The 13,076-nt window shown below is 35.8% G+C and overlaps 1 protein-coding gene across 5 annotated transcripts in view; it reads right to left on the bottom strand.

The window, feature by feature from the left end:
* The window catches only part of ATL1 (atlastin GTPase 1), a 101,093-nt gene that overhangs the window by 10,397 nt on the left and 77,620 nt on the right, over window positions 1–13,076 (bottom strand). For all 5 annotated transcript variants that reach the window (XM_038544675.1, XM_038544676.1, XM_038544673.1 and 2 more), the window contains exons 7-9: window positions 12,627–12,683; window positions 3,699–3,791; window positions 2,529–2,667 (exon numbers count right to left, since the gene is read on the bottom strand). In XM_038544675.1, coding sequence (XP_038400603.1) covers window positions 2,529–2,667; window positions 3,699–3,791; window positions 12,627–12,683 — 289 coding nt within the window. The remainder of the gene's footprint in view (window positions 1–2,528; window positions 2,668–3,698; window positions 3,792–12,626; window positions 12,684–13,076) is intronic.

Below are 13,076 nucleotides of genomic sequence, written 5' to 3'. Positions count from 1 at the left end.
ATTCAGGGGCTGGGCCAGAGTGGTTATCTGTCACAATAACTGGGGATGTGATAACATACTTTATAAGAGCTCTGCAGGGCAGATGCACTGGTGAAGCACTGCTGTGTAAATCAACCAAGGAAGATTTTTTTTTTTTCAGGATTACCTGACTGACAATGCATTAGAAACACCTTTTTAAAATGAATTCTCTTGCAATGGTGTTTGGCTATGCTTCCAGAAGTCTAACTGAAGCTGCTAAGGATGTATCGCCAGAGTTTATGATGTGATTGATTACCTGGTCATTCTACGTATGGTACTGTAACACAGAGCAACCTCCAAAAGAAAGATAACACCTTGTTAATTAAAAGATTAGATTCACTAAGTCAAGAGAGGTATTCAGTGGGGACTCAGAAAGAACTGGTTGACTGTAGCACAAATGAACCTAATCCTTTTGATTTCCTATGTGGGAAGTTGTTAAATTACTAACAGTTAATTTGAATCATAGTATTGTAAGTTTCATATAACATGGGAAATGGTAAGACAATTTCAATGTGAAGGACCATGAACAAATATAGTAATTATAATAGTTATGATTGATAGTGAGCTAGAAAGTTATTTCTATACATTTGTGAAAGTGTATTTGAGAATTATGATCCAACAATTTTTGCACAATTTTTTTATTCAGAGACATTTCTTTCCTAGAGGAAGAAAGTTACTAAGATGCCGACCCTCTGGAAAATGGCATAGCTAATGGACAAGACACCATGGGTAGAAACCACATCAACTTACAAGATTTAGAATGGGATGGAAAAACAATGTGGATAGCTGACTTTCAAAACTGCCCAAGGAGAAACTGAGGCTCATTAGAACATTCTGGCACACATTTGAACACAGAAATTCAGCAGAAGTCCTACAAAGCCTCATCAAAACGCAACTTAGATGGGCACCTGAAGCTGCTTTTCATTTCTTTTTCTCTCAGGCTAGCTACTTTGGTATACTCATAATTTGGGGGTACCTGTAAAACAACTGTGTGGGTGAATGTATGTTTAGACATTTGAATAAAAGTTGATGGAAAACAAATCTGTTAAAAAATGGGGGTTCTAGATCTGTGTGATTTGTCTTAAACTCTCTCCTTGAGCTCTTTCATTGTAAAATATATCAGTTACTTTAAGAACTGTACCTGTATAGTACAAGAATGGAACAAGCCAGAGTACTTTTTTGTTCCAATAAAGGATTGTTGAAAGCCTACCCACCCCCTGCCTGTTTACGACTCCCCAACTCCAGAGAAGAAAGAGGGGCCTGTGGGAGCCCTGTCTTTATGAAATTTATTCAAAACACAATGAAGGCATTAGGTAACTGCTCAGTATCAAGAGGTCTGTGGGCTCATTGGTAGGCTGGAATTCATAAGTGATAGTGAAGTGACAGGATCCTGCAACTCATACATTACTATGTGCCTACTGCTATCTGTTCTGTTATATAAAGATAATTCAAAACGTGTATAGAAATAACGCTGATGATTGAGAAATCTGGGATTCTATTTAGGATACTGTCATAGTTAAATATAAGGTATCTAAGTATAAATGTCATGCATGGATACAGGGGTAAAAAATAGGTTTGCTTTTCAAACCTGCCAATTCCATAAAAGTGATACATGTTATGTTGTCCCTTTTTAAGAGTAATTTTAAAGCCCTTTGAGAACAGTTGTGCTGAAAGCTTGTCATATCTCTGTCTCACCAACCCTGGCACAATGCAGAAAGGCCATGGTAAATTAAGGAAATGTCTGAAATCAGTGGTATGTGTACTCAATGCTAGGCTTATAAATTAAAAAGTCAGAAATGTCTTTGTACTACTTTGTTATTAATTACAAAGCAAATATCTAAAGACCTGGTGATTATTTATAAGGAAATACTCACTTCTGTTTTTTCAGACTTCTACCTCTACCCTACCCCACCACTTTTTCTAACAAGTTGAGTTGCTTTGGAATCTTAAAATGTTAGTAATGCCTCTGCTTGACAAGCCAACTATATACTATTAGTATACACTATTTCAAAAACACTCTAGTGCTTTTGGATTTTCCAGAAACTGGATTTCAGAAATGAAATCCAGAAGAGGATTTCATTTTTAGTGAAGCTTTTAATAATTTAGAATTGTTATTCTATAACAATAATTATAGAACTTATAACATTGGAATAATATAGCTATTTTTCTCCTCTACTGTAAAGAAGGAAAATTTAACAGGAAGACATTAAAGAACACTTCTCAATGTACAAAGTTGAGCAGGAATGTGTGAAAAGGGGGAGTCACTGCCTCCCAGGTGAACACAGGATTTTGCCTATTTTCTCTGTGGATGTATTCAGTACCCATAGAATCCTACAGTTCACTAAGGAGGTGTTCTAGCACCAGCCCAGGATTCCCAGTTCTCTTGATAATTTTTAATCATCAGCCTCACTAAGTGGATAACCTAGATTAGCAGCTGTAAGCCTGGCAGATAAAAATGACAATTTTATAACCAGACTAAGTAATGGAAACATATTCATTAAAAGACAAACCTTTTAGTTTTCCATCAAAGTTTGGATTGGTAGCTACTTTTAAGCCAGGATGAGGTAGCAGAAAACAGGAAATTTTGGTGAAACAGGAATGGATGTGTTTTCGAACATTCTGTAGTTCTTCATGCTGGTTCCCTGAGACCTGCAGCAAATCATTCTGAAGTTTAAACCACATTCATCATAAATTGAATTCCAGAAGAATTCTGTTATATCTCATATTTGCTATGTCTGTCTGGTCCTACAATGATAAAAATGACATGGCAGGGCTGATACTGAAGAAAAAATAGTCTTGAGTGGATGGCCTTATCTAAATATGGCATACATATAGCATTATTATTAGAATTAACAAATGTTTACTCTTAGACTAACTTAGGTGGGCCTTCCCATTTTTTAGTATAAGTTAGTGGGGTTTTATTCTCGCTAGTTCTTACAAATGCCAATTTTAATTCAAAGTACTTAGGAAACATGAATAGATCCTAAGATATTCCTACCTTCCTTTCAGGAGAGACTCAAGATAGCCTCTCCTCACCTGGTAGGTATACATTAAATTCTAGAAAGGCATCTGAATAGTTGGGTATTTATAAGCTAAACTGTCCTGATTTTTTAAATGTATTTGACAGGTACCCTAAAAGTAATCATAAACTTAAAAAGAAATCTTGATTATCAAGAAAGCTTATTTAATCTTGATTTAAAAATTTTTCTCAGTAGCTATTTGTTGTGATATCTGTCCAATGTAAACAATCCATTCAATACTGAACTATCCTGACATTGAAAATGGACAATCCTCTAATTTCACTTTTTGTGAACTATTAGCAAAATGTTCTAAGATTGACTTTGGGGATTTCAAAATTAGATATTTCTGTTAAATTGACTTTTAAACTTCTAAAACATGAGTCCAGATATTTGTACTGTCAGCCTTGAACTGATTTAATTATCCAAAATAAAAGATTTATCTTGAGGAATAAATCATTGCTTTATAGATATCTATGTATCATAATTACTGATAATATTTAAAACTATAACTTTGAAAGTATTGTATTAAATATCAATCTTTGTTCATAGAGACACTAGAAGGATCAAATAAGATTGTATCTAATAAGTACCCATTCTACAAGTCATTCAACAAAATTCTAGATTACTACTGGTGAAATTTCATGCAAGTAAACAACAAACCTTGAGGCGTTTTTCCAAGAATTTGGAGCCACCTTCAGCTCCGTATGAAAATTCGTATGGGAAACTCCAATCCCGAACAAGAAATATCAGACTCTACAAAACAGGAAGAAGAACGAACTGATAAGGGGACTTTAAATGGCCTCCCTGGGCTTTACACTGAAACCAATTAAATGCTACTACTATCATTTGAATAGTTTTCTATACCACACTATGGAATTACAAAACCAAACATAAAACCTTGAAAATTTCTGAGCAATCTCTTCCCTCTGAGATCATCCGCCCTGTTCTAAGTGTAAACAGAAAGCTGCACCAAAACTGATTGTAGTTACATAGAGCTATTCAGCCAGTTTGAGGGCACCTCTGTCTCTCATCTCTTGGTGGTACGCATTTATCTTGACAATTTGGGGACAGCTTTTTATGAAGGTTCAAAGTTTTATTTCAGGACAGTTTTATCACCTCTTTAAATATTTTTCCTCTATTACATTTGTCCCATTTGCTTCTTCAGAGTGTCTCAGTATACATACATACGCATATGGATAGGAATCCAGGTTTTATGGGGCCTGAAGCTTATATAATCTGTTGAAGGGAGGGTTCAATAGGAAAAAGAATATAACATTGGGCTTGAAAGTGAATATTTAATGGCCAAATATTTTAGCAAATGGATAGACCATGGTTTATTTTGCCATCATCCTAGATGTTTTCCAGTTTTTCTATTATTCTAAGAAATGCATTGATAAGCATCCTTGAAGCTGAATATTTGTTCACATCCAGAAGGATTTTTTAGGGACTGCAGTTTCTAAAATTAGAACAATCATTAGAATCATTGGGAGGCTTTTAAAAGTATAGAATTCTTAAGTCCCACTCCAGACCTCTTGAAACCAAAGTAATAGCAGCTTTCCTTTTAGTGCCTATTATATGTCAACCATAATACCAGGGATTATACACATGATATTTCATGCATTCCTGCAACTGCCAAGAGATAGGTTATAATTTGTAACCCTTTTCAGAAGCGATAATATAAAAATCCCCGCCATCTGACAATAGGTGACTTGGCGAAAGGCATTGAGATGGAACAGCTAGCATTTAAACCTGGGCTACTTCAAAACCCCTGCCGCACTGCCTCAACTGGAAGTGTAAAACATGTGCTGTAGTTTACAACCTGAAGCTTGACAAAAGCATGCTTTTAAAAAAAGATTTATTTACTTATTTTAGAGAGAGTGAAAGAGAACATGAGTGGGAGGGAGCAGAGGAAGAGAAGAAGAGATTCTCAAGCAGACTGTGCTGAGGATGCCAGACGTGGGCTCAATCTCACAACCCTGAGATCAGGACCTGAGCTGAAACCAAGATTGAATGCTTAACAGATTGCGCCACCCACATGCCCCTAAAAGCATGCTTTTATAAGATTGATACTTCAAATTTTAGTTTCTTAAAAAATTGAGAAAAAAAATCACTAATTTTTATGAAGTTTGCTATCTTTAAACGATCTTTCTAAAAGTTTATACCTTCTGAGTTTCTAACAGAATCTTTAGTCTTAAAATGTGTTGATATATCTTTAAAGATTTTATTTATTTGAGAGAGAGTGCGCACAAGGCAGAGGGAGAGAAGTGGATTCAGTACTGAGTGGGGAGCCTGATGCGGAGCTTGATCCCAGGACCCTGAAAACATGAGGTGAAGTCAGACGCCCAACCTACGAACCAGCCAGGTGCCCCTGTTAATATGTCTCTTAATTCTCATTTGATCTCTGGGTTTGTCCTCCTTTCTTCTTTTCCCTTACAGTTTATCTATTAAAGTATCTAAGACTTTGACCTGTAAAGTTTCCCATAACTCGGATCTTGCTACTGCATATTCACAGGCAATTCAACATGCTCTTTCTTCTGTCCTCTGGATTTTCTGCAAATTGGCAGCTGGGTACAGAGCCTGGATCTCAGGTCGTATTTCTTTGGTGGACTGCTCTTCTATCAGGAGGCACAGAGTTTATGATTATCTTACTTTTGGTGAAATTATGTCATCTCTGTTAATCTGAAGTTCATTCTTCAGTAGCTTTCTCATTAAGGGCTCATGAAAACAATATTCTTTGCATTCTTACATGTTGATAAGTTTGTGACCTTTTATAACTGTTGTTATACTTTCTATTTGAAAGTCAGTTTTGCTGGATATAAAATCTTTGGTTCACATCTTCTCTCCTAAAACCAGGACACTTCTTGGTTTGCATTATGGATTTTTTCCCCCAGACTTTTATGGGGAAAGAAGAGATTCTTGTGGAGAGGAGAGTTTAAAAATACCACTGGGGCACCTGGCTGGCTTAGTCGATCCAGCATGTGACTCTTGATCTTGGGGGGACTGTGAGTTCGAGCCCCACTTTGGTTATAAACATTGCTTAAAAATAAAATCTTTAAAAAATAAAATACCCCATTTGCTATCTTAAACAGTTCACTATATTTAATAGATGCCCATTTTCATCAGAATAAAATAATAATTTGTATTTAGAACATTTCTACCTAAAATATGTATTTTGAAAACAGACGTTAGCTAGGAAGCAATTTTTGCAAACAGAAGTTCATGAACTAGGACAAATGAAACCAAGTATGTGGATTTGGCTATATTTTGCATTTTTCTTGGGAAACTTTAGTTTCATTTTTGGTCTTTTTCACTGGGCATTTTCCTAATTCGATATAATGAGGACCATGTGTAGAACAGGATCAAATACAAAGTCTTACTTTCTGAAATCAGTGACCTATATTCTATCTATCCATCTGTCTACAGTATCAACTTCCCAAGTTCCCATCCAATGATGTGCTGGTAAACTGGCTCTCCAAGAACAACAACAAAATGCCTTGATTTTTTTTTAACACTTGACCATTTCTGTGGTTTAAATATGCCCACTATGGCTCATTTCAAGCTACTAGCAGTTTAATTACTGGCTTATATAATTCCTGAATATTTACTAATTAGTTTTCATGAATTGGTATAATAAGATAGCTATAGCATACTCACTAGTCCCATCCCCTCCCAAGATAATTTGTATGCTTTATATTTATCATGTATGGAATTCTATGAATCTTAGTTCTTATGTCAAAGTCATCAGTTTTTCCACAATACTGAATCTTGATTTGCTCTTACATACAAGTAGAGATAAAAATAAAAAATACAGATTATCCTAATTTGCTCAGATAAAAGTATTTGAGGTCATAAATACTTTTTTAATGAATTAATTCCAGTCCAGCAAATGGGGCAAATGATGGGACCTATGCTATGCATATCCCACTAATGATCACATATATTTTTTTAATCATCAAAAACATTATCTTTGTTAACTTTCCTTTGGAGGCTATATCCTTCAGGAATTATTCAGGAGTGTTACAGCACTAGTATAAATGGTAGAGAAAAACAGAAAAAAATCCAAATGCTCAACAACAGGAAAATGGCTAAATTATGGCATATTAATAGCTACTAATATTATAAATATGTGGAATATATAAATACATGTGTTGATTATGTCAGAATCTTGTCAGTTTGTGAGTCACTGTGCTGAGTCCATAACACAGGAGCAATGACTATGAGATTATTGCTCGTACAGTACTGTCCTGACCTCTGCTTGAGGAACCAAGCTGCTCCTCAAAGCACATTTGACTAACCTGTTAAAGGCTTGTATATATCCAAGCTGGACCCTCCTCCTGGAAAGATGCCTGCTTTCTATTTGTACTGTACTATAACCCTAACTGTTATACTTATAAGAAAAAATACCTTTTTCAAAAAAATTCAGAATAACAGTGGTCATTATGGTGATCTTCGTACATACCAAAATAAATAACTAATACAGTTAAGTGGAGTTTCATAAAAATTAGAAGATGAAATGTCAAACACTCATTAGTTAGCATCTTTAATTAGTAAACTGAGACCTCAAAACAAAATGCTGAATCTAAGACAGCATCTCTCAATTTGACTCTTACCTTCTGAAACCTATCTTCCTTGTATATGTTTTTTTTTTTATCTCTGTTTTATCTTCAACACTCACTCACTGTACCCCTTCATTCCTTCTGCTCTTTCCCTTGACCTCCTAAACGATTTTCAAGGGACTTTTTTGCAGAAAGGGACTGGCTGCGTTGCCCCAAACAACTTCAATTTGCTAGACCAGAAGGCTGTTCTCTAGAAGCTGAATTTAAACCTTGGTCTAGAGTTGAGTTTCAAGGAATTTCTTTAACCTAAGAAGACAGAAATCTGCAGAATTCAGGATTTTGTTAGATACTTACTGACCCGAACCATCAGTTTTGTTCCAACTAGTTCACTTAATTGTTAGTCCCTCAGGTGGGAAAAAAGTACTTAAAAGCAGGAGGGTAGAAAAAGACCAGGAGAACATTTAAAAAACCCCAGCTCTTCAAAATAATAGTAGTAGTAGAAAGAATAATAAATTAAAACATTTTAATAGCCTTTAGAGGGCAAGAAAAAATAGACAAAACACCACGTAAGACCTTTCATTAGACTTTTTTTTTTTTACAGATTAATTGGTCAAAGATTCAAAGTTGTAAACAATATAAAGATCAATCATAGGAAATATTATAAATAGACTTCAGGAAATTTTCAAACAATCTTTTGGGTATCTAAATAGCTGAAGTAAAGGGAACCCGGTCTTCTCTTTTTCAAATGGGTTCACACGTAAAATACAGGAATCAGAAGAAAAAAAAATTAAACGTCGAGGTGTTGAGCGGATTTTATTGATTTTAGGGGGGAATCTCTCTATTTCCTGGATCTGAATGCCTGTTTCTCTTCCCAGATTAGGAAAGTTTTCAGCTATGATTTGTTCAAATACATATTCTGGACCTCTGTCCTTTTCGGTGCCCTTGGGACCCCAATTAAACATAGATTTTTCCTTTTGAGGCTGTCACTCATTTCCCTTAACCTATCCTCATGATCTTTTCATTGTTTTTTCTCTTTTTTCCTCAGTTTCCCTCTTTGCCATCAACTTGTCTTCTATGTCACTCACTCATTCTTCTACCTCATTAACCCTCGTCATTAGGACCTCTAGTTTGGATTGCATCTCATTTAATTGATTTTTAATTTCTACCTGATTAGATCTAAATTTTACAGTCATGAAGTCTCTTGAGTCCTTTATGCTTTTTTCTGGAGCCACCAGTAGCTTTGTAATTGTAGTTCTGAATTGGCTTTCTGACATTGAATTGTAATCCAAATTTTGTAACTCTGTGGGAGAGAGGACTGTTTCTGATTCTTTCTTTTGAGGTGAGTTTTTCCTTCTAGTCATTTTGCCCAGTGCAGAGTGGCGAAAAACCAGTTGTACTTGATAGAAGCGTGAACTCTTCTCACTGTGACATTCCAGCTGTTCTCTCTTTAAATCTCAGGCCCAGAAGAAAAAAACTTGAATGAGAAATCATCAATTTAAAAATTTCCAATATATAGCTGACTTTTCATAGGGGCTGGAATAGTCAGCAAGGTAGAAATCAAAACAAATTTGTGGCCCTCGAGATAAAAACAAGACAAAATAGCCTCTATTCTTTAAGAATTGGGAACCCATCAATAGGGACACCTACAGATAGAGCAAGCAAAAAATCCACTTGAAGAACCAATGTCCCTTTTTGGCTAAAAATACCTACAGGCTGTACAACTCAAAAAGAAAGTGAAGAATCTCTCTGAGCAAATCACCAAGGACATAAGCAGAAAAACTGGAGAAGAATTTGTAAGAGTCTAGATTAATACCTTCCAAAGCACATAAATCTTTCTTTTTTACATATAGGCCAGAGCAGATATTAAATTACAACATGCATGCATCAACGACCCATTGCCTTTCATGGCCTATTCCCTGATCCAGTAGCCAAGGTTTATCTCCTTGCTTCAGAGCAGTTGCAGTCTTGTCTAACTACTTGAAACATCTTTAGGATCCCCTTTAAATCTGGTATACCATAGACGATCACTATTGCTAACTGAAAACATGTAACCTTTTTCTGTTAGTTTTAACTAATGAAATGCTATTTTATTTTTTTCCGTATTGCCACCCAACAACTGATACTTTTTTAATTAAGTAGGTTCCACGCCCAGCATGGAGCCTAATGCAGGTCTTGAGCTCATGACCTTGAGCTCGAGACCTGAGCTGAGATCCAGAGTCAGATGCTTAACCAATGGAGCCACCTCAGGCACCCTTAACAACTAATACTTTCAATTCAGAAACTCTACTACCTTTACCTACTAAAAGAGAACTTGGTGATTGTGTTTCTCCAGTTCAAGGGGTCATGCCCAGTACAAAAATTTTGGACACTCTCAGACCAACTTATGACTTAATACTGTTTATGGATCTTATCTTAAAAACATAAAGAGGTAATACTAGATATACTGGATATGTAATAGCTAAACCAGACTTTGAATCCAGGTCTTTCAATTTTGAGCCCAATGGATTTACTTCTATGCAAACTATATACAATCCCAAATATGTATATATCACTATGATTAGCAAACATTAAACATCTGCTGTGCGAACTTAGGTGTACTAGATTACAAAAAAGTAAATTACAAAGCTCTTGCTCTCAAGGTATTTATAATTTAGTGAGACAGGATATGCACATTCAAATCTAATACTATGTGATATAGCTCAGTAAGTGCCTAGGATTAGAGAGGAGAGGAGAAGCACTGAAGGCTGGTGGATGTGCCAGGGTGTAGAGCTTGTGGCCTCCCTAGGTTGATGAGCAGCTCTGCAACTTAAAAGAGATTACATGACCAGGAACAAGTTTCTCAACTCCTTTATGCCACAGTGTTTCCTTATCAGTTAAAAAAGAGAAAGAGCAAAGAAGCAACAACATTATTTATTTTTATATAACTATAGTGACTGGCATTGAATAATGTAAGAAACATTCTTAGCACAGTACCTGGCACAAATAAATGCTCAATAAATTATTGTTATACATGTTTTCTAGACATTTCATGGACCTAAACGTGGGCACGGGGAGAATCCTGTTGCATACCAATGACTTGATTCTATCTAGCCAGATGCATACTTATTCCGATTTGTACAGCTTTCAGAGCACCTAAATCACTCTCTGGACGGAACACAGGATAAAGTAGCTTGCTTAGACAGCTGTTCTTTTCCTCAGCCCCATCATCATATCTCTTCCTTTAATGTATAGCCCAAGCAGGCAAACAGGAGCCTTTAGTTTCCTCAGGGAAGTCATGTATTTTTCTCCGGTAGGACTTGGCAATTACAGTCACCATGGATATTTGACCAAGAATATTTTGCCTTAAAGTGGCTGAAATCACTATCAAAGAATTTATTCTGTAGATGAATGTTTTGAAATTGTATGAATAAAGGGTCCTTAAATATAATAAAGTAAACTAATTCCCAATTTTCCATATATAGGCCCAATCTGAATGAGAAATTGTGAGAAACAGGAGGTGTATCCTAATACAACAATATGCTATTATGTGCCTCCTCTAATGTTATTTCCCACCAATTTTCAGTTTAACCATAACACTGGCATGGACTGAGCTGTTCACTAGTAATTAAATCTCCACCAAAAGAGACATGAAAAGTTGGGTTTTATTTTATCTTACAAAGAGGATTCAAATCTTTTTTTCCCCAGCTTTACTGAAATATAATTGACCTACAATGTTGTGTATAAGATCTATAATATGATAATGTGAATATATATTGTGAAATGATTACCACAATAAGGTTAGTTAACATATTCATCACCTCACATACTTATCATTTGTGTGTGTGTGTGTGTGTGTGTGTGTGTGTGTGTGTGTGTGGTGAGTCAAATCTATTTCTAAGGCCTAGGGTTTGGAAGGCCTTTAAGCATATGAAAACGGTTAATAAAAATGCTATGGGAGAAAACTGGGATGAATGAACTAATCCAGAAGGTGAAGTACTTAACACTAAGGAGGTGAAAGAGCAGAGAATACATGTAAGTAGACCTAAAATATGTGCTGAGGAATGAAATAAAGCTTCTAAGAGAAGAGAATTAAAGTCTGTGTGCAGTAAGGTTTTTTAAGGTTTAACCCTTCTTAATTTTCCTATTACAGGTAAACCTCAAGTCACTAACCACTTGTACATACAAATGCACAGAGAAACACCATCCAATTTCTCTGTTACCAGGAATTCCCATACCAAAGATGCCCTCTGCCAGGGTATGCCCCATGGCTAATCCAGTCCTCAAATGATCTGTCTTGCTATGGGTTCTACTTTCTCAGTGTGCTAAATAGTGGAGAGCTGGCTCTTATAGGCTCACAAGGACCAGCTGTGAAAGTCTGAAGAATTTTACGAGTCAGTTGACATCATGTTGACAGCTTGAAATCAGCTGTGGTAAAGGTATTTGTACCTCAGAAATCCGCAAATGCTTTCAATCAGAACCACCTCCTTCCCTCCTTGCCAGCCAGTTGTAAATATTTATCAGCACACCACTGGCTAAACTTTACACTTTAATACAGCTTTTTTTTTTAAAAGATTTTATTTATTTGTTCATGAGAGACATAAAGAGAGAGAGAGAGGCAGAGATATAGACAGAGGGAGAAGCAAGCTCCATGCAGGGAGCCCGATGTGGGACTCAATCCCAGGACTCCAGGATCACGTCCTGAGCCAAAGGCAGATGCTTAACTGCTGAGCCACCCAGGCATCCCTAATACTGCTTTTAAACTGAATTCCCTTCACTTTTAGTTCTCTTCTTAAAAACAGTTTTTAAATACAACAGATATTTTGTTTGCTTGATATAAATTGACTTTTCATTTAAGAATCATTTTTATCTGTTAATTCAGCTTTGTTTCCCTATTTAATCACCTACTTGCATCAAGTAGCATTAACAAAGTTATCAAAGAACTTTTTGAATGAAATAAAAAAAAGAAGAAAAGTGACCCTCTCAATTAAGATACTTGGTTATACTCTTCAGAAAAATTTAATAAGAATTTACCACCATTTTACCCTCCACTCACCTGAAATGGTTTCAGGAATATTTCCTCCATTGCCAGTCTGCCATACTCAGTGAAAAGCTAGATGGAAAATCACACACATCCACACACATGCGCACACACACATAGAGAAAATATCAGTATCAGCAAAGCTTTACTTCTGTGCTTTTTTCCATTCTTCTTCTTCCTCGCTAAGACATAATACTGTATTAGTAAGGTTACAATAATCATTTTAAGGAACTAGGTATTAGATAAAGCAGAACTACAGTAAATTTTTAAATAAAAAATTAAGGACATAAAGTACATGTTAAAAATTAAGTTTCCACTTCAGGCTAATACCTTTATATCAAGAGTGTAAAAAGTTTTTTGTAGGGAAGACAGGAAAAAAAGTAACATGGAAAGTAACCTTTCAAAGCAGAACTTGCACAGATCAGACCAGAGGGCCATAAACTATGTTGGACATATTTATAAAAG

Source organism: Canis lupus, chromosome 8 (assembly GCF_011100685.1).
Source record: "Canis lupus familiaris isolate Mischka breed German Shepherd chromosome 8, alternate assembly UU_Cfam_GSD_1.0, whole genome shotgun sequence".
Classification (NCBI taxonomy): domain Eukaryota; kingdom Metazoa; phylum Chordata; class Mammalia; order Carnivora; family Canidae; genus Canis; species Canis lupus.
This window is presented reverse-complemented; position numbering and strand designations above follow the sequence as displayed.